Below are 27,342 nucleotides of genomic sequence, written 5' to 3'. Positions count from 1 at the left end.
GCCAACGTCACATCAGCAGCCCACACCAAGTTCACCATGAGGACTATACTGATCGTGAGTGTCTGCGTGGCGGCTCTAGCGCTAACCATGGTGAGTACAGCTCTTCCTTATGAATGAATTTGTTTAGGGAGCACGCCGGCCTCTCACCGCCGGTCACTCCATGTGAAGCATGTGCTGGACAAGGCGGGACAGGTTTTTCCCCAGGTACTTCGATTTTCCCTGTCATCTTTCATTCCCCAGCAACAATACCATTTCATTTCATTTCATCTGTCAGTCATTAATCATTGTCCTTGACGAGTGCGACAGGCTTTGCCAACCGGCATAATTCCAATCATCTCCGCTAGATGGGGGAATCATTCATTCCTTTCCTGATTCGATCGAATGACTGGAAACAAGCAGTAGTTTTCAGTGAGTTTGTTTGTTTGTTTGTTTGTTTGTTTGTTTGTTTGTGATAGTTCAACACCGGTCTTTTTGTAGGCTCAAGGCCGCTAGACACGCGTAGCGCCGGGAGAGGAATTATCGGAACTATTAAACGGGCTTCAGTACTTCTTTAGCGACTAAAAAGCACATTTATTTCTTATTATCCGGGCTAAGAGTTATACGCGATATGTACATAGGGGCTAAAAGTTAAAATTATGGAGTAAAAAATGGATTCATTTTCCCTACAAAAGCGGTGAAAATATATGTTTCAGCTACACGGAAAAACACAGAATTATGGCTATATTTTCAGGCTTAGAAGACGAGGGACCGTACACATTCTTTCGTTGTACCCCTCTTAGTAGCCTCTTACGACATACAGTGGTTACAGACAATGTATGGTTCGTTTCACTCAACCCGCAGGGTAGAAAAACTTCCCATAAATAAATAAATAAATAAATAAATAAATAAATAAATAAATAAATAAATAAATAAATAAATAAATAAATAAATAAATAAATAAATAAATAAATGTGGTGTAGTAATTAGGGTCATTAGCTGCCACCCCCAGAGGCCCGAGTTCGATTCCCGACTCTGTCACGAAATTTGAAAAAGTGGTAAGGAGGCTGGAACGGGGTCCACTAAACCTCGGGAGGTCACCTGGGTGTTTTCATTCCAACCTCAGCCATCCTCGAAGTGATTTTCCGTAGTTTCCCACTTCTTGGATGGTACCTATCCTAAGGCTGCCGCCGCTTCCTTCCCTCTTCCTTGTCTATTCTTTCCGATCTTCTCATCCCCCACAAGACCCCTGCTCAGCATAGCACGTGAGGCAGTCTGGGTGAGGTATTGGTCCTCTTCCCTAGCTGTATCCTCCAGATCCAAAGTCTCACGCTCCAGAACAGTGCCCCTGAGACGGTAGAGATGGGATCCCTCACTGAGTCCAAGTGGAAAACCAACCTGGGAAGGTAAACGGATTAAGAAAGAAAGAAAGAAAGAAAGAAAGAAAGAAAGAAAGAAAGAAAGAAACGTCTCTCCCTTCCGCAGTGTTCAGAATTTTAATTAATTTTCCCGTGAAAATTATTCGCCATTGCTTCATTTACAACCTATCTCTATAGGTCGAACAAGCCCAACATCAGCACCTTCCAAAAACATGTCTTTCCGTCCAACAAAATGGCGTCGTTCTTTCATCCATATGACGGACACTGGTTGCCAAGATACCGTGTCGGATTCCTTGTCGACTCTAAGTTGCTTATCCTAGTTCCAGATAGACCCGCAGCACAAAAAGGTATCCATGTTAATAAATGTATTATATCGAATTTTCATACTTATAAAATGACTACATATAAAGATTTCTTGCGTTAACATGAAAACCGCAACATAATTTATGTAAAGTATTTATCTACACGCCTTGTCAACTGACATAGAATTGCACACAACCACTTTTTCTTTTAAAAACCCACTTTTCCCTGCGCGAAAATCGAAAGATCATAAATATGTCTCCTGGTCATGGCCATCCATCAATGCCTGCTAATTTCAGATGGCAACCAGCCATAAGACACAGCCTGCACGGTTGCTAGGTAACAATACTTTACATCACAGCCTGCACGATTGCTAGGTAACAATACTTTACACCATAGACTGCACGATTGCTAGGTAACAATACTTTACATCACAGCCTGCACGGTTGAGAGGTAACAATACTTTACACCATAGACTGCACGATTGCTACGTAACAATACTTTACATCATAGCCTGCACGGTTGCTAGGTAACAATACATCACAGCCTGTACGGTTGCTAGTAACAATACTTTACACCATAGACTGCACGGTTGCTAGGTAACAATACTTTACATCACAACCTGCACGGTTGCTAGGTAACAATACTTTACATAACAGCCTGTACGGTTGCTAGGTAACAATACTTTACATAACAGCCTGTACGGTTGCTATGGTTACACTTCCATCACACATTTTGTCGCGTCACGTTACACAAATTTTCCGATGACCCCCAGTTGTAAAACATACTTACGCCGAAACTGCTGCTGAACGGCCAACCCTTGCTCAAACGGGAGGAATCCTTCATCAGGAGCATGCGCCTGTTCATCGCACCATGCAGAGTCAAGAAACAATCACCGCATTGGGCACTGAAGAGATGCCACAGCCGCCTTATTCGCTGAATGTAGTGCCGAGTGAGTTCCACCTATTTCTTACGGCAAAAAAACAAAGGAGCTACGGGGTCGTTATTTTCACAGTAATCACGATTTAAACAATATACGAAGGCAAGTCAATAAGTATCTACAATCAATTTTTATGATTGATTAAAAAAAGAGTACACACTTTTTATTGATATTAATTTTAACGTCGTCACCTGCTTTTCAAATCACATGGCCCACCGTTTCACAAGCTTTCTGATGCCCTCTGCAAAAAAAAAAGTTTTTTGGTTGCGCAGCAAGCCACGTATGCACCGCTTCCTTCACCTGTTCATCGGAGCTAATGTGCGTATGGTTTGCCACGTCACCAACAGTCACTCATCTGTTATTCAGGATCATATCACGCACTTGTTCAATATTGGCATCAGTTTTGGCTGCAGATGGACGCTCGGATCTTCCCTCACCCTTCACGCCTGCGACCCCTTTTGAACTGTTCAATCCACTGGCAAAAACATCGCTGTGGTAGAACATTGTCCCCGTATTGTGCTGAAAGTCTTCTATGAATATCCACTCCTGGTACATCCTCAGAGCACAAAAAATGGATTACAGAACGTTGCTCTTCCTTGGTGCAAACGGAGGGTGGGGCGCCATCTTTACATCGCTACAGCGCAAGCTGTACTGATCTGATAACGCTGAACCCTAGCACAGACGAACACAATGGTGCCATCTAGCGGCTGGTAAGCATATAACACCATAGAGCCAACCTAAAGGCAATTAGAGCAAAATTGCAGATCCTTATTGACTTACCTACGTAGCTTCGCGTAGAAGGACTTTCGGGAGTGCTTTGAACAGTGGAACTATTGTATTGTGCCCGAGAGAGAATTCTTTGAAGGTGTGCAAGTGGAACGAGAGCAGCCATCATTTACCAATAATAACATATTTCCGATTTTTTCATATCCTCTCGCATTAATTGTAGCACAATACTGCAAGGACACAGTTTAATCGTGATCCAGGACACGGAAATGTAATACGGGGAAATGAAACACTAAAATTGATGTTGAGGCTAAAGAAAGAGCTGAAACCATAGCGTCTACCGAACTTCAATACCTTAATCAGTTCCTTATTTATAACACAAAACACTGAAGATATTCCAACTAACACAACGATACAAAATAATCTAGAGTTTATATAAAGCCGTATAGCTAACTCACTGACTGACATAGAAGTTTACCCAATTCCAGATGAGCTAAAACTTGAAATTTCGCAAAATTGTAGCTATTAGCCTGTAACCCATGGAAAATTCCAAAGCATTTATAAATTTAATTTTAGCCCCCCCCCCCAAAATATCAAAACGGCGGTGTCAATGTTTCAGGAGCTCTAGAAAATTGAAATTTGGCAAAATTATAGCTCTTGACGTGTTACCGACGGACAAACACGAAAAAAGTTAGAATGCTCAGCATTTTTCCCTTGAAAAATATCGAAATATCGAGGCAGATTTAATGACGGTTTAGACCTTCGTTTCGAGGTATTTTGTGGCTAAACGATAATTCGTATCAAAAAAGGATAGCAATTTCGACGGCTAGCATTAAGAGATCTAGAACTTTGGTCCATTGACTTTTTGTCATATCTCAATCCCTTCTACCTTAGATGGGCTTCATTTTCCGATTTTTGGTCAATATTGTATATTTTGCATACATTACAGTACTTTACTGTTTGACACACTTATAAGGCAGATATAATAGTGAAATTCAGCAGGCTCCTTGAAACGTCCATTGCCCATACGTGAACCAAATTGCATGATTGTAGCTGCCATGTAGATATGTATGGCAAAACGAAAGGGATAAATGTACTCAAATTGCACCCTAATCTAAGTCCTTAACCAACATAAAGTGCAGCCGATGGAACTACGACAAAACGCCAAAGGATCAAAATTGTAGATTGTTTCATCATTCATACGCCTGCTAAGTTTTAAGACTGTAACTGTCTGCTAGGCTGGCGAAATAATTTCTCAGCTTGTGCAAAAAGTACGAAATTTGCCCTAGATGGAAACACCTTAATCTATGGTAAAAATAGCCGAAATACGAAAATGTTTCTTAAAGTCAAATATGTAGGCCACTAAATGAACTGTTGTAGCAATCAACTTGTCGATACGATGTACCGTTACGCCACAGTATTTTTTTTCAAACGAACGTCAGCCTGAATACTTTAATCACTTCGTTGTTCATAACAGAAAAACACTGAAGACATTCCAACTAACACAATGTTACAAAATAATTAATATATATATATACTGCACCCATACGGTGAAAAGGATGCAATATACATCTCATAAATCCCTCATGGATCTAACTTTTATGTTAATAAAACCTATATTTTTAGGTTTTTCCTAGACCTTAAGTAAGTCGTAGAGACTGGTATACCTCCTCATGCATATCCTTACCACTAGGTACGTGCATCTTACCTGCTTTCACTCTCCTTATATTAGTTTTCCCACATAATATTACACAGCTTTTCTGTTCTCCCAGACTTCATCCATTTTCTGTTTACTAGCTTAATAAGAGTGTAAAGTTCCGATTCAGTTTCAGTTCACACATCTCTCTCCTACCAATGTCCGGATCCATGGCTAAATGGTTAGCGTACTGGCCTTTGGTTACAGGGGTCCCGAGTTCGATTCCCGACAGGATCTGGAATTTTAACCATCATTGGTAAATTTCGCTGGCACTGGGGCCGGGTGTATGTGTCGTCTTCATCATCATTTTATCCTCATCACGACGCGCAGCTCGCCTACGGGTGTCAAGTCAAAAGACCTGCTCCTGGCGAGCCGAACTTGTCCTCGGACACTCCCGGCACTAAAAGCTATTTCATTTCGTTTTTTTTATCCTACTAATATATCTTTCTCGGATTTAACTTAGTTTCTTTGTAGTCATTCAGTAGGTGTGCCACTACCACATTATACACACATCTTCATTATAGACTGCTGCGCCTTTGAGCGTTCAGGCTCTGTGAATTTAACAAACACCTCCGCATCCCTCTATTTCTAATCACAGTCAAAACTGTTTATTGTGACATCGCTTTTAACGGCGTATTTTATATAACGGCGAAACCTAACGGTCTCGTCTAAATCCTATACAAACATGGCATTTTAAAAAATCGCTTAGTACGACGTCGCTTCTAACGACATATCATATAAAGCGACGTATTTTTATCACATCTTCGGAGAAATGTATCGGCCGTAGCGTCCAGTGTTGGCTTTTTATTTCTCACGTATTTGGAGATTGCGGACAACAATGTAACGCTTATTATTGTAGATTTCAAATAAGTCTTTCTATTAAATAGTCAGGGCAAGATTCCTGTGACGATATCGTAAAAGAAAAGTGTTTAATACTGAAAAATGTCACATATTACATGGCGATTTAATGGGGAAAACAAATGTCGGCATCGCGAAGGAATTGGGCGTATGACACCAAATGATTTCTACAATTTTGAAGGACAAAGAGAAAACCGTCTCTTTTCGAAGAAAATTATTTAAGATTCAAGCGGGACAAAACGTCCGAGTAGAAAGGTACTAAAGAATCTTAACTTAAATGGTTTAGGCAGCAAACAACAAATAATGTCCCGACCAATTCAATTTCTCGCAGTCCCACTCCAAGAATACTTTACTGTAAACACGGTACTTATTACACTTATGTTTTTGAAGTTTCAACTTAATTATGTTAATTAACCATGTACGTTTTTAGCCTAAAACATTTTTAGCAAGAACAAAAAACCCGATTACTGCGACTATCGGTTATAACGACTTTTGATTGGCGATCCCTTCCGTGTTCTTATTACCGACTTCGACTGTGCACTGTAGTTCTGTATCATCGTTCAATTCCATACCAGTGATTTTTAAATCATTCGAAACTGAGCCTAATCGTCGTCGTCTTGGTCATCCTCTACTTGTCTTATCCTCCATGACCGAGTACATTATTCTCCTAGGTAACCTATACTTCTCCATTCGCCTAACATGTCCCCAGAACCGAAGCCGGTTTATGCGTACAGTTTCATCCATCGAGTTCATTCCTAACTTACTGTAGCCTTTATCTTCTCATTCCGAGTACTCTCCTGCCATGATTCTCACCTCTTTCTACCAGCGACCATTCTCGCTACATTCATGTCTGTTACTTCTAACCTACGAGAAAGATATTTTCAGTCTAACCAGATTTCCCTCCCGTACAGCAAAGTTGGTTTGAAAGCAGAACGGTGTGAAGATAGTTTCGTCCGGGAGCTGATTTCTTTCTTAGAGAATTCTGCTGATCGCAACTGTGAGCTCACTGCATTAGCTTTTCTGCACCTTCATTCAATTATGTGTCTTCCCTAATGACATAACTTTAGTCTTCGAGAGGCTAATTTCCATATCATACTCATTGCACCTATTTTCAAGTTCCAAGATATCTGACTCTAGGCTCACCAGCACAATGTGTCATCAAGACCAAGTCGTCAGCATAGGCCAGACTGCTCACTACATTTTCATCTAACTGAAGCCCTCCGTGCCCCTATATACCTTTCAGCAGTTTATCCATGTAAACTATGAAAAACAAAGGTAGAAGATTACAACCTTGTCTAACCCCTTGAACCAAGAACTCACATTCTACCATAAATTCTCACTGCAGTCCAATTGTCAACATAAATGCCTTTGATTGGTTTTAATAATCTACCCTGAATCCCATAGTCCCCCAGTATGGCGAACATCTTTTCCCTCGGTACTCTGTCATAATATGCCTTCTCTAGATCTACGAAAGAGAAACATAACTTTCTGTTCTCCTCGTAGCATTTTTCAGTTACCTGGCGCATACTGAAAATCTGATCCTGACTCATTATTACATAAAATGCACTTAATTTTCTTACATGTAGCTTTATTCTTATATACTGGACTCCAAATTATGCTTCTCATTTAACTTTTAGTTAACATAGGTACTTATTATCGTATTTATACTTAATTTACGAATTCTACAAGTTTTCTCTCGTTGTTATATTCTGTCTTGTTTGTCAATTTATATTTTTCGCTCTTTGGACCATCTTATAAAATTTCCTGTCATCCCTTGATGTTTTCCAGAAGTACCCCATTGCATTCTCTGACCTTTCTTTTATGCTTCCTAGGTGGATGGACTTTTCAATTAAATATACACTGAATACATCTTCCCCTTTTCCTACTCAGGTGGAATCCGTTTTGTTGGTCCTTTTCCTCCAGTAGTTTGATTATGAACTCTTTTTACGTCAGCACTGATGTTGTCCAGGCATTTCCTTACACAAGCCCTCCACCTTGTTTTGAGTTACTCTAGGGTAGGTTTGCCTTCTCCTACAATCCTCTCCAATCAATGAACCACATATTGGTCTCGTCGTCGTTGAAGGTGACTAAATCACCATTAAAAACAAGTTCTTTCAAATTCTCTGAGATCGGCGTTTCTCTCACAGATTTTCGGATGGCGTCATTTCTAATGTTGTTTAGCCTGGTAACTCCACAGAGTCATGTTCACATCCTCATTCATCCGTTCTCTTTGTTTCCCAGCGTTCAGAACAGTGGCTTCGCGTGCTTACAAACTTTGGGTGGTCATACAGAGCTGATACTAGATAGGCCTAAGTTGCTCCTCAGTCGGTCAATACATTAACAGGAGCTGATATTGTGTCGCCTCTTTGGTTCATTAAGCAATTTTATGTAACATGTGCGACTGTCATCAACAGTGCCATGCGGTTGGTGAATTAAACACCGCCACGGACTATGCGATACGTGCTGCCATCTTTGGGATTTGAAAATAACTTTTAGAGAAGGCATTGGAAGCGGGACAGAGATCTGTAATCCACTGCCTGCTCGACATGAAGCAGCCACCGTATGCATATCGAGCAGGCAGTGCCGTGACCACACAGTAAACTGTGATCATATTCGCCACACCCGCAGCATTCCCCTTCAAGCACTAGCTATTCAATACGCCGAAGTTTGTAGTTCAAAATAGGGTTGTGATTGGTTGGCGTGGTGCGTGATTAAAATGGGAACGGACGGCACTTAGATCTTCGTAAATACGTTCTCAACGTACAAAAATCTTGTTCTTATCATACAATATCATGTAAATTTCAAACGTTTTGGGAATATCAGTGTGTCCACTTACTCGCGTGATCCTTAAAACGAGACGCCCCAGATTCAGACCTCGGAAAACGGGTCTGACGAATAATCCCTTTCAAAACTTTGCCTTTCTTATTACACAGAACTCCTGTACCTACTCGCCACTTCAACCATTCCTTGTTTATCCGATTACTGATATCCCTATCGATGTTTGCATTATCCTGTTCTATACGACTGAATGTACTGTATATAATTTCCTCCTATTGCAGGTCAATTCTGAAATTGATTCCAAGGCACTGGCTAATTGTACAGTGGGCCTAAATTTAACTAACCGTAAGTATATCGATGTTATCAAAGGTAACATAACGAGTAAGTATGACATTTTCACAACAAGATGAAGATGCATTTGGTAAGACTACAGAAGGCCTTTCGAGATCTCTGGGGATGATGTTTGAAAGGTAAATTAGCTTAGGTGTCTCCACCAACGATCCTGCTCAATTGGAAAACCAGAATTTATAGCTATAGCCCGACAATCAATCAATCAATACTGATCTGCATTTAGGGTAGTCGTCCAGGTGGCAGATTCCCTATCTGTTGCTTTCCTAGCCTTTTCCTAAATGATTTCAAAGAAATTGGAAATTTATTGAACATCTCCCTTGGTAAGTTATTCCAATCCCTAACTCCCCTTCCTATAAATGAATATTTGCCCCAGTTTGTCCTCTTGAATTCAACTTTATCTTCATATTGTGATCTTTCCTACTTTTATAAACGCCATTCAAACTTATTCTTCTACTAATGTCATTCCACGCCATCTCTCCGCTGACAGCTCGGAACATACCACTTAAGATAGTCGAGCAGCTCTTCTTCTTTCTCTCAATTCTTCCCAGCCCAAACATTGCAACATTTTTGTAACGCTACTCTTTTGTCGGAAATCACCCAGAACAAATCGAGCTGCTTTTCTTTGGATTTTTTCCAGTTCTTGAATCAGGTAATCCTGGTGAGGGTCCTATACACTGGAACCATACTCTAGTTGGGGTCTTACCAGAGACTTATATGCACTCTCCTTTACATCCTTACTACAACCCCTAAACACCCTCATAACCATGTGCAGAGATCTGTACCCTTTATTTACAATCCCATTTATGTGATTACCCCACTGAAGATTTCCATTGCAGCAGACTTTTTTTCAGAGCTGCCATGTCTATCTTCTCCCACTCCTCCTGACAGGCTTTTCAGAGGCCATCGATAGTGCGTGGACGTCTGTTTCCTAAGGCCCTTTTTAGGAGTCCAAATGCACAGAAGTCCATGAGTGACCCACTGGGTGCCTTCATCGGAATGTCAGTGAAATGATTTGCACGGATTCCAGTTTCCATCTCCATTCTCTCTAAGAACAGACGATTCGAACGAGAAGTGTGGCTGGATACTTCCTCTCGATGTACCCATAGCTGATATTTCGCCCTCCCATACAGTGTTGGGATATCTGTGTTGTAAATGGGTATTAAAAACTCTTGCTGATAGTATGTGGAGTTCACCTTCACATTATTAGCGACACGGCGAATGGTTAACTGGCCATTGTAGCAATATCCAGCGATGATCATGCAACCCCTTGGAAAACTTTCCTGAAATTCTTGTTTTATTTTGCTATTGTTTTGTCTCTAGGTCAGTAGTAAATCGAGCTGGGTTTGATACAGTCATTATGATACACATATGCTTCTTCATGACATCACATTTTTCCATCAGTCTCCTGCCAGATAGCCCTTACACAGCTTTCTAGCGTTAGTGCAATGTTGCGAAATGTGACGAGACAACAGCTTGCAAACTCGCCGCTTATGCCGCTCTTCTAATTGCAGGTCGTTATTGATTATAGTGTTAACTGTTGAAACAGACATTCCCAATTTACTTGCGATAGTCCTTTGAGGGTCAGGGTTACCATCTGAGACAAGAGCCTTCATTTCTTTCACCACTTCTGGTGTACGGCTCGTGGCTGGTCGTCGATTTGCTTGTTTTCCCCCTCTGGAATTAAACCCACACTGCCTTTGCCTTTTTCATTCAATACAGCACTGATCCCGTTATTTTAAAATCACGCTCCTTGCACATTACTTCAATTGCAAAATAGCTATATTTAGCATCGGAAAGGCCTGTTATGTAGCCCTGGATCAATCCACTTCGGCATCATTGCAGCTAATGTTACGAAACTCTACACACACGTTATCAGTACTGACGTGAACCATCAGCCCCTAGCGCCACCAACGGCCTTCAAACTCGTCACCAGAGAAGCCGAACGACCTTCTGTATTACTTGAATGAAATGTTTAAAAAACAATATTAATACAATGAAAATAACATAGGTATTTTATTTAAGTGAATGTATTGTACACCAATGGGATAACGTGGCTCCTGCAAACCTCTTTTTAATTGCTGCCATATTTGATTTATTCACTACGTGTCGGTATCAATGTTTTCCGGGCATGTAGGCCGTGGTCCAGGAGCAAGTGATTGTCCCGACGTTTCACCGAAGACTGCGCTCGGCATTCTCAACAGTTTCGACTGACTTCGATAGCAGCGAAGCTCTCAATGGAATGAAGTGGTTAATTCCACCTCAGTATATAGTCCAGGCTACGGTACGCTGCTCGCCTATTGGTCCGTCATGCTGTGTGGGGGAGGGGCAGTCGCTGATTGACTGTTTTTCGGCCAACGGTTGAAGCATTAAGGAGCCCGATGTAAATCGACCTGCTTTGGCGGAAACAGGCAACTGATCACCCGCTGCTCTTTCTGTTCTGCCTCGGCCATCGTGTCCTTCAGGATTTAAGGCTTTCAGGACTGGAAACCAGGTTTTATTTACCCGTTCAGATTCCTCCTTACGGTTGAAGCTGTTGGTGAGGCCCTGGACCACATCGCGCAGATTTTTTCTCGAGGACATTACCAACTTGTTCAACCATTGCCTCACAACAAGCTATTTCCTGTGGAATGGCAATTTCTACGAACCAATCGTCGGTGTCACCATGGGTAGTCCTCTGAGTCCGGTGAACGCAAATTTCTTTATGGAAAAGTTCGAACAAACAGCACTCGAGACCTCACCACTGAAACCTAAGGTGTGGCTGCGTTTCGTAGATGACGCCTTTGTGCTCTGGAGCCACGGAAAGAAACAACTACAGCTGTTTCTACAACATCTGAATAGCATTAACACCAATATTCAGTTCACTACGGAGACAGAAAACGAAGTAAAACTCCCTTTCCTCGATGTTTTGGTAATGGAGACTGCCGATTCAAACTTGGGCCACACAGTGTACTACAAGCCGACCCACAAAGACCTCTACCTTTAGAAAACGTCCAACTACCATCCGCGACAAGAGTGTGGAGTGATTAAGACGTTAGCCGACCGTGCTAGGAAAATTTGTCAACCTCAGCACTTAAACGAAGAACTCAAGCATCACAATATGGCCCTACTCGCTAAAGGGTACAGCCATAAAGATATCCAGCGAGCACTCCATCGCAGACGTCCGACAATAAGTGAGAAAGAAGAGGTGCGGCCGGCAGCTAAAGCCTTTCTGCCGTATATTGGGAAAACAACTGACATAATAGGAAGGCTACTGGAATCTCGCGAGGTTAAAACCATATATAGGCCAACGAAGAAAATCTAGGATATATTTAAGTCTGCCAAAGATAAGCGCCATCCTTTCTCCACAGCAAGTGTCTACAAGATCCCGTGCAGCTGCGGCCACGTGTACAAAGGCACTACAAAACGCAGCATAGCCACACGACTGAAGGAGCACAACAGAAATAGCCGGCTGGGACAAGCAGATAGATAATCAGTCGCTGAACACTCGGCAGGCCATGACATACAGTACAGAGACACCAAAGTACTGTCAACCACTGTGTCTTATCACGCCCGGATACAGAGAGAAGCCATTGAAGTTCTGAAGCACACCAACAGCTTTAACCGTAAGGAGGAATCCGAACGGGTGAACAAAGCCTAGTTTCCAGTCCTGAAAGCATTAAATCCTGAAGGACACGATGGCCGAGGCAGAACAGAGCAAGTTATCAGTTGCCTGTCTCCGGCAAGGCAGGTCGATGTACATCGGGCTCCTCAATGCTTCAACCATTGGCCGAAGAACAGGTAATCAGCCATCATCCTCCCCAGCATGGCCGACCAATAGACGAGCAGTTTACCGTAGCCTGCACTATGTAATGAGGTGGAATTATAACACCACTTCATTCCACTGTGAGCTTCGCTGCTATCGAAGTCAGTCGGAACACTTGACAATGCTGAACGCAGTCTTCGGTGAAATGTCGGGACCATCACATGCTCGTGGACCACGGCCTACAAGCACAGAAAACACTGACATGATTTGTAGCGCCGGCCGTGAAAGCCTCAACTGCTATAAGTTACTACGCGTTGGGCTACAAATTCGAAAGAATTGGGAATCACCTTCAATAACCTATCAGGTGCGATTATCTCATTTAGATAAGTGAGAGTCGTCCGTGATTGGTTGAAACTGACAAGAACTGTAAAGTGGATTGGTCAATATTCAATGCGTGGCGAATGTGTTAAATAGCCCAGGTAATTAGAATAAACTGTATAAAATACAGAAAACCAGAGTTCAGGTATATCCCAACACTCATCAGCCAGCAAAGTGAGCAATTTTTCATTGATCAGAGAAGGTAGCCTTTACCAGCGCACAAGCCGAACGAAGACAGTACATTCGAGTATGTGTCAGCCAATGTCAGTAGCTACCCCTTTGCAGATAAAAATCCACAGGCAAGCAACTCAATGTTGAAAACATCCTAGGGATATGAGCTACGAAGTTTAGGTAAATAAAATGTAATAATGAGAATTTATGCGTAAAAACTACAATCGTTTTCTTAATCATCGTTATCCGGTAGATTAGACTGGCAGTTTGCCTTTTTTCTACCACTACGAACGCTAATATGAGTCAATGCAGAGTTTCATTTAAGCCCTTATAACTACATTCGGTGTTTACATTTAGAAATAACAATACCTAAGGGTATTGAAGCAAGGAACACCCTACAGAAAGAATTATGTAAATACGATAATTTGGCTAGGATTCGAGTCAAAAAGAAGAGGAGTAAAGAAATAAGCGATTTTAGGCTGATTTTCCTGAACTGCATTCAAGCCGGAAATAATTTTCTATTTTTTTGTTTGATAGAGCTATCCAAGACTCGCAATTTAAAACCTTTTTGGGCCCCTTAGACCTTCAACTTTAGGCGCGATTGAGGAAATTGCTTAATTTTACGTATTTCGTAGTATGAGAACCCATTTGTCTGCCAAGAAATGTTTTCAACATGAAAACATCAAATGCTACCTTAGCCGGGCTGAGAAGCTCGGACTGTATAGCGCTGGTCTTCTCACCCCAACTTGGCAGGTTCGATCCTGGCTCAGTCCGGCGATATTTCAAGGTGTACTGGTGGACCCTCCTGTCAATCTATTTCTTATAACTGCACTTCAATACGGAACAAAAATTATATTTATAGCTTATAATTAATGAAGGTGCTCAAATACGTCAGCCTTCGCGTCGGTAGATTTACTGGTAGTGGAAGGTAAAGCCAATTACACAATAATAACACATTAAATGTGCGTTTATTGCACTTGGGCCATGAAAAGCAGCATAAATATTTTGGAATTAAGTGTTAGTATAATTTTCACGGAGGTTGAAGTGGTAAGCCGGCTCAGAGGTCGAGGGGTGGTAAGGATGTCGGGTTCGATTCCAGGCCAGGTCATAGACGTTTACTAGGATCTGAGTGCTGGTTAGTGGATGATGAGCTATCTGACGGTGAGAAAGGAGCACAGGTCCAGAAGGCCAAGAATAATGGCCGAAATAGGTCGTCACTCTGACCACGCATAACCCGGTGATCTCCAGGACTTCGGGCTGAGCCAAGATCTCTTGGGATGCAGTGCCTTGGGGTTTGTTAAAGTGGAAAATATGAAGGGAGCGTGGAAGAAGAGTGCATTACGTGGAAGCGTAGTCTTCGTGTAATTGTTTTCATCATTTTTTTAGGAGACTACGAACGGATGACGATCAACGGCTCGTCCACACGGGAAGAGAAGGTAATTCATCCTATCATGTAATATTCCATTCGTTTTAATGCGAATTTGTTCTCCAGTTGATTTTCTTTCCTTTGCCTATGTTGCAGTGTCTCGTTGCCTGCATCTTCAACGTAACAGGTCTCGTAAGTAAACAGACTTTTTCTTCTTCTATTTATTAGCTCATTCTTCTATCTGAGATTGTGAAGGTGATGGGGATCATACACCGAGAAAGGAGGATTATCTACAACCTACACAACAGTCAGCTTGCAGAACTAAGAACCGACGGCTGTGCAAAAAGGAGCAGTTATCCAGAAAAGAGTGAGGCAAGGCTACAGTTTGTGCCCTTTCCTTTTCGATGTTAATACAGAACAAGCGGTAAAGGAAATCAAAGAGTAATTTTAAAAAGGAATCATAATCCAAAAGAGTAAATCAAAACTCTGAGAACTGACATGATATTTTATCTCAGCTTGCATTCGGGACATTCGAGAGAGTATGGGCTCGAAACCCGAATGTTGGCAGCCCTGACGATGGTTATGCGTGGTTTTCCATTTTCATACCACGAAAATATTTGGGATGTATCTTAATTGAGGTCACAGTTGCTTCCTTCTCACTCCTAACCATTTTCCAACCCACCGTCACCAAAAGACCTGTCTGTGCCAGTGCGACGCAAGCAAATTGTAATTAATTCTTTTTATCGGAGTCTGCAGAAGATCTGGAGAAATTTTTGAATGGGATGGTCACAGTTTTGGAGAAGGAGTACGGGATGGAAATAATAAATAAATAAATAAATAAATAAATAAATAAATAAATAAATAAATAAATAAATAAATAAATAAAAGTGAAATATGAGAGAACGGACTAGAGAAAGCTGCTGTATATGATCGCATCTCAAAAATAGAGAAAGTTCATAGACTAACTAAAAACACCTACAACAAGAAATGCATCTTATGGAATGCCAAAATAAGGCATTACAACACTGTAGTAAAAAACAGAATGCCTGTATGCCAGCGAATGCCTGTCGATGAACTACAAGTTGGAGAAGCAGGAGATCATAGAAAGAAGAATACTACGGAAAATCGTGGGCCCAATCCAGACTGAAACCGGCTGGAAACTTCGGAACAACAGTGAAGTCTACAAAAATGGGGAGAAAATTTCAGAGACCGTGCAAAAGAGGAGGTTATCATTTCTTGCACATGTGTACAGAATGGACAAAACCAGACTAACCAAAAAGTGATTCGACTACCTGTGGAACAAGAGGACAACGACAACATGGATTAAGGAAGTTCGCAAAAATCTGGAGAAGTCCAACGTCCAGGAAGTTCAGATGTTAGACACGAAAATATTTCGGATCGTGATTCAGACTTTGGAAGGGTTTTAAGTTGAAAGGACTGCAAAGACAAGAAGAGCCTGGACGAATGAACAGAAGAAACGTCATAGCTGCCATATGAAGAAGAAACTTCAGACACAGAAAAAATGAAATTATAGCGTGATCCTAAAAGGTCAATTCACAATTTTTAAAAAAATGTAATGGAGTGGAGTCGAAGTGACTTGATGCAGGAAATATTCGATTAGAAAATGAAATAATGTAGGCAGAAAGAGGACATAAAATGCAAACTAGCACAGGCAAGGAAGGCCTTCACTGAGAAAAGAAATTTGGTCACTTCAAACATTGATATGGGAATTAGAGGTTGTTGAAAACTTTCGTCTGGAGTAAGGTACTGTATGAAAGTGAAACATAGACGATAACTAGCCCAGACGGAGTGAAAATAGAAGCTTTTGAAATGTGATGTTCTAGAAGAATGCTGAAGGTGAAATGGGTACACCGAGTCACAAATGAAGAGGCAGTGAATCGAGTTGGTGGGAGGAGAACGATTCGGCGAAGAAGAGATAGAATATCACATCTGTAGGGGAACATAGGTAAAGTCTCCTTGTGAGTGTAACAGACTCTAACGTACAAGTCTTAAGTTATAAAAAGAGCCCGGATATTTAGGCACTAACTTAGAATGTAAACTTACTGAAGCGAGAAAATCAATGGTGAAACTGCCCATGAGAACCCCTAGAATTTATGTTACCCTCAGTAGATTAAGGAAGAGCGGGCTGGACGATACTTCCTACTAGCCAATCAGTTTGCATTCTAACTTGTTACTGCCTAAAAACCCGAGGTCTTCTTATATATCGTCGCTGCACCTGCGAAAGCCGCTATCTGAAATATTTCGGCTTACAATTTTGGACGTAAGTGTCAATATTGTGGGATTAAATTCAAAGAATAATTCTCGCTCTTCATGACATGCGCTGCGGGTCACTACTTCTCCCACAACATTATCTTCATGACATGCGCTGCGGGTCACTATTTCTCCCACATTATCTTCATGGCATGTGTTGCGGGTCAGTATTTCTCCCACAACATTATCTCCATGAGATGTGCTGCGGGCCAGTATTTATCCCACATTATCCTCATGACACGTGCCGCGGGTCAGCATTTCTCCCACACATTACCTTCATGGCATGTGCTGCGGGCCAGTATTTCTCCCACATTATCTTCATGACATGTGCTGCGGGCCAGTATTTCTCCCACATTATCCTCATGACATGTGCCGCGGGTCAGCATTTCTCCCACACATTACCTTCATGGCATGTGCTGCGGGCCAGTATTTCTCCCACATTATCTTCATGACATGTGCTGCGGGTCAGCATTTCTCCCACATTATCCTCATGACATGTGCCGCGGGCCAGTATTTCTCCCACAACATTACCTTCATGACACGTGCTGCGGGTCAGCATTTCTCCCACATTACCTTCATGACATGTGCCGCGGGTTAGCATTTCTCCCATATTATCTTCATGACATGTGCTGCGGGTCAGTATTTCTCCCACATTATCTTCATGACATGTGCCGCGGGTCAGTATTTCTCCCACAACATTACCTTCATGACATGTGCTGCGGGTCAGCATTTCTCCCACATTACCTTCATGACATGTGCTGCGGGTCAGTATTTCTCCCACATTTTCTTCATGACATGTGCTGCGGGCCAGTATTTCTCCCACATTTTCTTCATGACATGTGCTGCGGGCCAGTATTTCTCCCACAACATTATCTTCATGACATGTGCTACGGGCCAGTATTTCTCCCACATTATCTTCATGACATATGCCGCGGGTCAGTATTTCTCCCACAACATTACCTTCATGACATGTGCTGCGGGTCAGTATTTCTCCCACGTTAGTTTCATGACATGTGCTGCGGGTCAGCATTTCTCCCACATTACCTTCATGACATGTGCTGCGGGTCAGTATTTCTCCCACATTTTCTTCATGACATGTGCTGCGGGCCAGTATTTCTCCCACAACATTATCTTCATGACATGTGCTGCGGGCCAGTATTTCTCCCACATTATCCTCATGACATGTGCTGCGGGCCAGTATTTCTCCCACAACATTACCTTCATGACATGTGGTGCGGGTCAGCATTTCTCCCACATTACCTTCATGACATGTGCCGCGGGTCAGCATTTCTCCCACAACATTACCTTCATGACATGTGCTGCAGGTCAGTATTTCTCCCACATTATCTTCATGACATGTGCCGCGGGTCAGTATTTCTCCCGCAACATTACCTTCATGACATGTGCTGCGGGTCAGTCTTTCTCCCACAACATTACCTTCAAGACATGTGCCGCGGGTCAGCATTTCTCCCATAACATTACCTTCATGACATGTGCTGCGGGTTAGTATTCCTCCCTCAACATTATCTTCATGACATGTGCTGCAGGTCAGTATTTCTCCCACATTACCTTCATGACATGTGCTGCGGGTCAGTCTTTCTCCCACAACATTACCTTCATGACATGTGCCGTGGGTCAGTATTCCTCCCTCAACATTACCTTCATGACATGTGCTGCCGGTCAGTCTTTCTCCCACAACATTACCTTCATGACATGTGCCGCGGGTCAGCATTTCTCCCACAACATTACCTTCATGACTTGTGCCGCGGGTCAGCATTTCTCCAATAACATTACCTTCATGACATGTACTGCGAGTCAGTATTCCTCCCACAACATTATCTTCATCACAAGTGCGGCGGGTCAGAATTTCTCCCAAAACATTATCTTCATGTGTTGTTCTGCGGGCCAGTATTTCTCCCACAACATTATCTTCATCACAAGTGCGGCGGGTCAGAATTTCTCCCAAAACATTATCTTCATGTGTTGTTCTGCGGGCCAGTATTTCTCCCACAACATTATCTTCATCACATGTGCGGCGGGTCAGTATTTCTCCCAAAACATTATCTTCATGTGTTGTTCTGGTCAGTATTTCTCCCACAACATTATCTTCATAACATGTGCTGCGGGTCAATATTTCTCCCACAATATTACCACATAACGACCTTCTAAGGCGCAACGAAGAAACCTGACCTATTCTCACTTCAGCTTTATTCACTGTGTCCCATATTTTGTAACTAACAAATTTATTACAATTTCTGAACAGATGGAAGATGGTAAACCAACAGGGAAAAATGCAGCAGAATTGACTGAGCAGATGGGAAGAAGACAACCGTCTGATACTCAGAAGGGGATCAAAGAGGCGATAGAGAAATGTAGTGAGGAAGGTGAGTTGATATATCTCTTGCAATGGTTGTGTTCACTGTTTTATGTAAATTGGCCATAATATTAGAGGAAGAGATCAAATAGGGCTGTTTCGTGGTAAAATACATTCCGCGTGATAGCATTGTCGAAATTAAGTATCAAGACTATATGAGTTTGAAATGTTATTGTCCAGATTGTATGTCTTATGTCTGTTATACACCATCAAAGTTTTCTTTCCAATAAATATTTAACGAGAAAACAGTCAAATCTTGTCAAAGAATGTTCAACATTACTGAAGTTTTGATAAGATTTGAAAACATTTGACAAGGTTTAATAGCACTCTGTTTTAACATGGAGGAAATGCTAGCAGCAGTTATGGTTCTTGATCTAGCAGCGAGATATATTCTTTAAAAAAATAAGGCACAATATTTACCCCATATTCATTTCATTCACTTAATATTTTCACGTATAGCTGTGCCAAAGAGTAATTCTTGGTCCGAGTAATGAAGCTATAAACATCAATAAGCATTAATTATTAATAGAGGCTTATTCGTAGGTGAGTCTATATACAGCAAAAGACGTGCCTTCATTAACTAGTTTATTATTTATCGTTTCAACTATGGGACACGACTCTCAGTCAAGAAACTGATACCGAATATTATTTGAAGCAACCATCATGGCTGGACAAGCCGCGGGGAGAGTAGTATTCATTCCTGGGTTTCACATCATTCCTTCGACCATTTTAAAAGTAGGAAGGATCAAAATATGAAGATCAACTTAGAATTCAAGGTGACAGATTGGGAGTGTCAGTTTCCTAACTCGCTGACAATTTTACAAACATATAAAACTGCATTTAACTTGAAAAATCTGAATATCTGCATTTAACATGGAAAATCTGAAAATTAACATTCATTAAATAAAATACACACTCGTCGGACCTTGTACTCACACTTACTTGTTACCTGCTTGCTTACACATACGTTATTTGAAGGGCGCCAGCTGCCACTCAGTGCAGCAATAATAGAATGAGACTCGTGACTATCTCTAGGGTGTGGGTTAATAAGCTTACTTTTGACAACATACCATATAAATTCTGGGAAAAGGAGATTGGCGTGCGGTTTCCCCATTAATTTTGAGGTTAAGATATTTTACTTTCATTGAAATAAAACTATGAATTCGTTTGATAGAACAATATATATTCTTTAAATAATATATCAAAAAAATAGTGAGTCTTGTTGAGATAAAACAGATGAGAATATGAAATTATGACATTGCAACTGAAAGAAACTAGGCATGAGTTTGAATTCTTCTTGACCGGACATTTAACAATTTATACGAAATATTTCCCTCACTGATTCACTTGACTGTACCTTCAACACTTTTAGTGTAATTACGACGTATTCCTTTGATCTCGTGTTTACTGTAGATGTGTCACGCCTAACTTGGTGATACATCCTTGTGACTGCTTCTTCTCCATATCATCTGACTTCTTTGTAAGTCAATATGGTATTACCTCTTGGTAGGTCCAGGGTTGCCCTCTCTGACTTCATGGTAAGCCATTGCGTCCGTATCTTCCACTAAGTGACGGACCAACCATTTGGTCTCACTCTCTCAATGACCAATAATTAATGGCTCACTGAGTCTTCACCATCTCTCGTTCACACTCGTTCACTGACCAACTAAGGCCTCTTGATCTAGTAGACTTCTTCACTGTACTGCATCCGTATAACTAATGACTGACGCTACAATATGCACCCACCTTTTATAGACGTTGGTTGACACAGCTACGTAATCTCCAGAAATAACAATGACATACTACGCGACAGATATTACATACAGTTGTGAAACCGCCGCCGGCTCGTTGGGTTTCTCAAAGAAAGTGATCTCAGTGCTAACTAAATACGATGACGTAGCCATGGCGTAGCAATGACTTGGCAGAATCGCCAGTGGTATAGCAATATAACGACGTCACATCCAACATCTGATACATCTAAACTCTCACTGTACAGGTATTTAATGTTATTCTACACATACGTATATATGCATACATCTAAGTACAATCTTGCAAGCAACAGGCATTGCAAAATAGAATTGAATAAGACTGATAATTACAATAATAGTAATAATATCACAGATAAAATAATAATAATAATAATAATAATACTGACATAATAATAATAATAATAATAATAATAATAATAATAATAATAATAATAATAATACAGATAAAATAATAAAATAATCAAAATACAGATATCATCTTGTAACGGGATTTGAACCGTTACAGGAGCAAATATTCGTTAATAGGATTGGAATAAATTATGACGGGAAATGTTCGATAAATTTTCAAGTTCTTTCAAAATGTTTAAGAAAAAGCAAGGTATACAACTGATACGGAATCTGTCACGTGAGCGACAGCCCTAAATGCAGATGACTGACTGACTGACTGACTGACTGACTGACTGACTGAACCGCATCAAGCGTTAGCCTGTTTGAACGGGAAGTACTTCTGACGGAACATCTGTGTGGTGTACTGGTTTTTTTTGCCATTTGTTTTACGTCGCACCGACACAGATAGGTCTTATGGCGACGATAGGACAGGAAAGGCCGGGGAATGGGAAGGAAACGGCCGTGGCCTCAATTAAGGTACAGCCCCAGCATTTGCCTGGTGTGAAAATGGGAAACCACGGAAAACCATCTTCAGGGCTGCTGACAGTGGGGTTCGAACCCACTATCTCCCGGATGCGAGCTCACAGTTGCGCGCTTCTAACCGCACGGCCAACTCGGCCGGTGACTGGTTTATTCAAGTAGCTGGAAGTTTGAACTGTAATTTCCAGTAACTGGCGGTGTATAATTATAGTACAAATTTAGGAACATATTTTGAAATAATCACATATTTTTAACTTTTTAAGAACAGGTAAAAAGGTAAGCGCATAATTATCGGAGCCGTATTCATTATATTGAGAAATATGGACAATCAGGAAACAGAGGAGTGTGCGAAGTTAAAACGAACCAAGACACAAGTGTACAACTATGAGTCGTCCCTTTCGACCTTACCTCAATCATTAACTACTGCTCGGCGTTTCACCAATGTCAACGTTTAGCTGGGGACATCGGATTTTCACTTTTGGAATGTGCAACCCACATGTAAACTTTGACCGAAATCGGAGTGTTGCACCTCGTTGTGAGCTGACTGTGTATATTATAAGTCTAGAGCTCGAAGTTTTAGGCAGTAACAGGTTAGAGTGCAAACTTACTGAAGCGGGTAACAAGTATAGTCTACCCTACACAACGGTTATGTTATGAGCCTTGCATAAACGGTAGGGGTACGGCCCATCAGAACCCTTAGAATGTATGTTACGTTTGCTACATAACGGAAGAACGGCCTAGATGAAACTTCCCAACAATCAAATTAGTTTGCATTCCAATCTATTACTGCAGAAAACTCAACAGTCTTCTCCTGTAACTTATACAACCCTATTTCTGAACTGATTTGCAGTTAAACCGACCGAACTCTGCGACACGGCTGAGGAACTGCGAGCCTGCCTCTACGAAAATTCAAAACAGGTACAGTGACCTTTACAGTATGCAACAGGTGTGTAAGGTGGGGTCTTCCCCACTAATGCCAAAAATTACTTATAACTATTTTTACATTTATTTTTATTTAATCGAACAGCACTTTTATAGAGGACGTTAAATCAAAACTTCAATTCTTGTTATATTCCACCTTCCTCTCCCCCCACATTGGCTCCACCCGTTCTGAACACTGCTTCCGGAGCTGTTCTATGTTATGTGGTCGCTTTTTGTTCCTTTCTTGTTTATCCTTAAGATCACTTTTTGAATTTTGTCCCTAAACAACTTCCTATTATGTGTATCCTTAATAGAAGTAAGGGTTATTCTGCCCGAAGGCAGGTCCGAACCACCGCAGAGGTGTTCCTGAGCCGGAGTTTACGTACGCTAGGGTGGTCAGTTCCTTTCCGCTCCTCCATTCCCTTACCCCCCACCAACAGCGCGTGGCAACCCATCCAACTCCTCACCATGCCCAATGTTGCCTAACTTCGGAGATCTCACGGGATCCGGTGTTTCACCACGGCTACGGCCGTTGGCATATCCTTAATGGAAGTGCTTGCTTATTTGAGGTCGCTTAATATCAGTGCAAACCATGCTGGCTGTACTTTAATTAAAATGTGTGTTCTCAGTCTGTCATTATTCATTGTTTATTGTTTGGGAGGTGAGGAAGCATGGGGTGGAAATCCGTGAAAGGCTTCAGTTGAAAAATAATTAAATCGGCAGGACTGATCACAAGAATAAAATTAGGCTGGATTTCAGCAGAAACGATTGGGGTAAATTTTCATACATTGCGAAGGGCGTGAAGGAGTGGAAAAGTTTACCAGGGGAAGTGTTTGATCCTTTCCAAGATTTGTACAGATATTCCCTGAAAAGAATAACCAGCAACAGAGAAAATAAAGTTTAGAGGGAATTCGGCCTTTGCAGGTTATTGCATGTAAATAACTTTTCTGAATAAGTTAATTCCATTCCCTTGTCTATGAAGATTGAACAGTCGAAGTAGGAGACTTTCTGTAGGGGTGAAGTACAGTGCGGAATGTATATGCGTAAGTATGTGTAAGTAGAATTTTTTTAAATCATAAGGATGAGCTGCGTGTTAGTGTGAATTGTATAGTACTGTATTTTAGGAAAATTTCTTTTGTATTTAAAATTTAGTGGTTGATAATAATGTTTTGTGTATCATTTGAAAACCGAAGTAGACACCTCATTTGCAAATAAATTGATTTTAATTTGATATGTCAGGAAAACAAGATAGTCTTTTCCCGCGTGGCGTGTGTGCTATATTCTCCACAAGTACGTAGATTTCTTTGTTGTTAGATCGTGACCTGTATTATACTGCTTTTGTTGTCTAGGGACAAGTATACTTCTAACCAGTCTTCATGATTTTTAATCCCACATTCCCGCATTAATTTCAGTGTTTACCTTACTAAAAAACACAAGCTGCATAACAGTTATTTTAATATTGCTGTTACCAAAATCTTGGCAGTGGTTATTTCTTGACAGATGCAGGTTTTTCTTTTGCTTTTGTATTTTGGAACAGGAAAAAATTAGCTTCCACCGAAGTCTCAGTGTCGTTTATGGCTGTGGCAGTGTGAAAGCTCTCAGATGTGGATGGTAGTGAGTAGCTCCCAACAGAATGAATATCTTCGGCCTGCCTGGCTGGACAGAAGGGAGTAGGAGTATGGTTGCCACGGAGAACAGCCGGCTTTTCACTTGGAGTCTAAACAACGGCACTCCACTAGCGCCACCCTCCAGCGCTAGCAGTCACAACGCTTCTTTTAATAGTAGAACAATAGAGCTTTGTGATATTAGTTAGGTTTTGTACACGCATGCATAGAAATGGTGTCCCAATGTAAACAAACAACACTGCCTCACTCCAACACTGGAAAGGAGGGGAGGGAGTGTAGGAGAAGTGTTGAAAGCTACTCCAGTACTGAAAAGGAGGGAAGGGAGTGTAGAGGAAGTGTTGAAGGCCACTCCAATACTGAAAAGGGTGGAAGAGAGTGAACTGGGTAATGTCGAACCCACGCAAATACTGAAATGGAGGGGAGGAAGTGTAGGGGAAGTGTTGAAAGCTACTCCAGTACTGAAAAGGAGGGAAGGGAGTGTAGGGGAAGTGTTGAAGGACACTCCAGTATTAAAACGAGGGGAGGGAGTGTACGGGAAGTGTTTAAGGACACTCCAGTACTGAAAAGGGGGGGGTGTAGTAGAAGTGTTGAAGGCCACTCCAGTAATGAAAAGGAGGTGAGGGAGTGTAGGGGAAGCGTTGAAGGCCAGACCAGTAATGAAAAGGATGGGAGGGAGTGAACGGGGTAATGTTGAAGCTACTCAAATACTGAAAGGAGGGGGGGGGGGAGTGTAGGGGAACTGTTGAAGGCTACTCCAGCACTGAAAAAGAGGGAAGTGAGTGAAGAGGGATATTGATGAAAGCCACTCCAATACTGAAAAGGAGAGGGCTGTAGGGGGTAGGGGTAGTGTTGAAGGCCACTCCAATACTGAAAAGGAGAGGAGGGAGTGACGGGGGATAGTGTTGAAGGACACTCCATTACTGAAAAGGAGGGGAAGCGAGTAAACGGGTAGTGACAGTGTGTACACTTCTATACATCCACATTCTATACATTTCAATAACAACAGACTTGTAGCGGGCTGTCTACCTGCAACAATGCGTTAAGAGAGGAGGTGCTTTGTTTATATCGGGACATCATTTATGTACATGCGTGTACTATACCTACCATCAAACGACCTGTTAGAAAAGTATCAACATTTCCCTTTCAAAATGCACTGCACAGAGTGAATCTCCCCTCTCTGGCTAGAAGCTATGAGATGATTTGATGGGGGAGGTGGAAGGGAGGGGAGATGATGATGATGATGATGATGATGATGATGATGATGATGATGATGATGAAAATAACAAACCCAGGATGCATAGTCCAATTCATTAATAAAAGTGTATGCTACCAAGACAGGCCTGCATCGGATGACGCTAGAGCAACCGTCGGTCATAACATACGTAAGTGTGAATAGTGGGTGTGTACAGCAATCTGCGGACAGATTGTTCACAAGTGCGCTTCGTGTAACATGGTCTACTCTGGGCCGGAGGAGAAACAACGTCACAGTAGTGCTGCTAGCTCCCGCAGTAGCCAAAGTTGAAGAGACCTGTTTCACTTGCTAGAGCCAACGCAACACGATGTGCGTTCTCCTCCAAATTCGAACTGTAATTAACAAACAACAGCAGTATACTGGACCCTTATCATCGCCCGAGTCACCTCACTGAGACGAGAGACTCGCACTATATATATATTTTTTTTTTTTTGCTAGGGGCTTTACGTCGCACCGACACAGATAGGTCTTATGGCGACGATGGAATAGGAAAGGCCTAGGAGTTGGAAGGAAGCGGCCGTGGCCTTAATTAAGGTACAGCCCCAGCATTTGCCTGGTGTGAAAATGGGAAACCACGGAAAACCATCTTCAGGGCTGCCGATAGTGGGATTCAAACCTACTATCTCCCGGATGCAAGCTCACAGCCACGCGCCTCTACGCGCACGGCCAACTCGCCCGGTCACTATATATTTAACGGTGGTTAAAAATGTATTCGTAAACTAGGTGAGAAGGCGGTGGTTCGATGTTTCGTGGTCTCACGGTGTCTTTCATTTTTGTGATTTCCTTTCTTAGACAAAGTTTATTATATTGATTTACCAAGGTATTTTATGTGTGTGGTGATGTTGTCTTCTGTATTTTTACATTAATTATCGATTTTCACAGCACCGTATTTGAGTTAGGTTTGTATGAACACCGTAGCCAAAATGATTTATATATTTAATGAACTGACCTCGTAATTTGTTGCCAAAAATGTTAAAACTAATAAGATTTCCCTTTTACTTTTCAGTATTTGAACATATAATTCGCTTGAGGATGAAGAAAATGGATCCGAAGAAGTATATGTATGAATAAAAGAAACTGTACATTTAATGAATGGTTTTTTAAACATTTATAACCTGAATCCCACTTTCCACCTTCGGGTGAAATGGTTGTTTTGTATTGTTACAGTTCTTTATTACGAAGTACATAACTTATCTGGCTGATCACCAGCGGCACGGATAGGTAATTATTAGACTCCGGAGTTTTTTTTTTAGAAGTAATAGGTGAGAATGCAAACTAATTTGGTTGTTAGGAAGCACCACCTAGCCCGTTCTTCCGTTATGTAGCAAGAGTAACATAAATTCCAGGGTTTCACATGGGCCGTGCCCCTACAGTTTATGCAAGGCTCTTAACATAACTGTTGTGTACGGTAGACTATACTTGTTACGCTCTTCAATAAGTTTGTATTCTGACCTATTACTGCCTAAACATCCGGACTCTAGTAATTATGATAACTCGAGCCTGCGCGAATCGCACCACTCCATTCTATTCCGTACCAGTCGATCGGTGCGCTTATGGCGAGTCGCATGACTCACTGCGGTAATATTTCGTAAAGTGGAAGTC

General features: G+C 41.6%; 1 protein-coding gene across 1 annotated transcript; it reads left to right on the top strand.

Annotated features, from left to right (window-relative positions):
• LOC136883344 (uncharacterized) lies at nucleotides 1-26,829 on the top strand. Its single transcript, XM_067155593.2, has 7 exons — nucleotides 1-90; nucleotides 8,935-8,998; nucleotides 14,682-14,731; nucleotides 14,818-14,853; nucleotides 19,196-19,316; nucleotides 22,793-22,860; nucleotides 26,747-26,829. The coding sequence occupies exons 1-7, from the start codon at nucleotides 37-39 to the stop codon at nucleotides 26,759-26,761; spliced, it is 408 nt and encodes a 135-aa protein (XP_067011694.2). The 5' UTR covers nucleotides 1-36; the 3' UTR covers nucleotides 26,762-26,829.
• Nucleotides 26,830-27,342: the final 513 nt, after the last annotated feature.

The sequence above is a fragment of the Anabrus simplex genome, chromosome 11 (genome assembly GCF_040414725.1).
Source record: "Anabrus simplex isolate iqAnaSimp1 chromosome 11, ASM4041472v1, whole genome shotgun sequence".
Lineage (NCBI taxonomy): Eukaryota > Metazoa > Arthropoda > Insecta > Orthoptera > Tettigoniidae > Anabrus > Anabrus simplex.
This window is presented reverse-complemented; position numbering and strand designations above follow the sequence as displayed.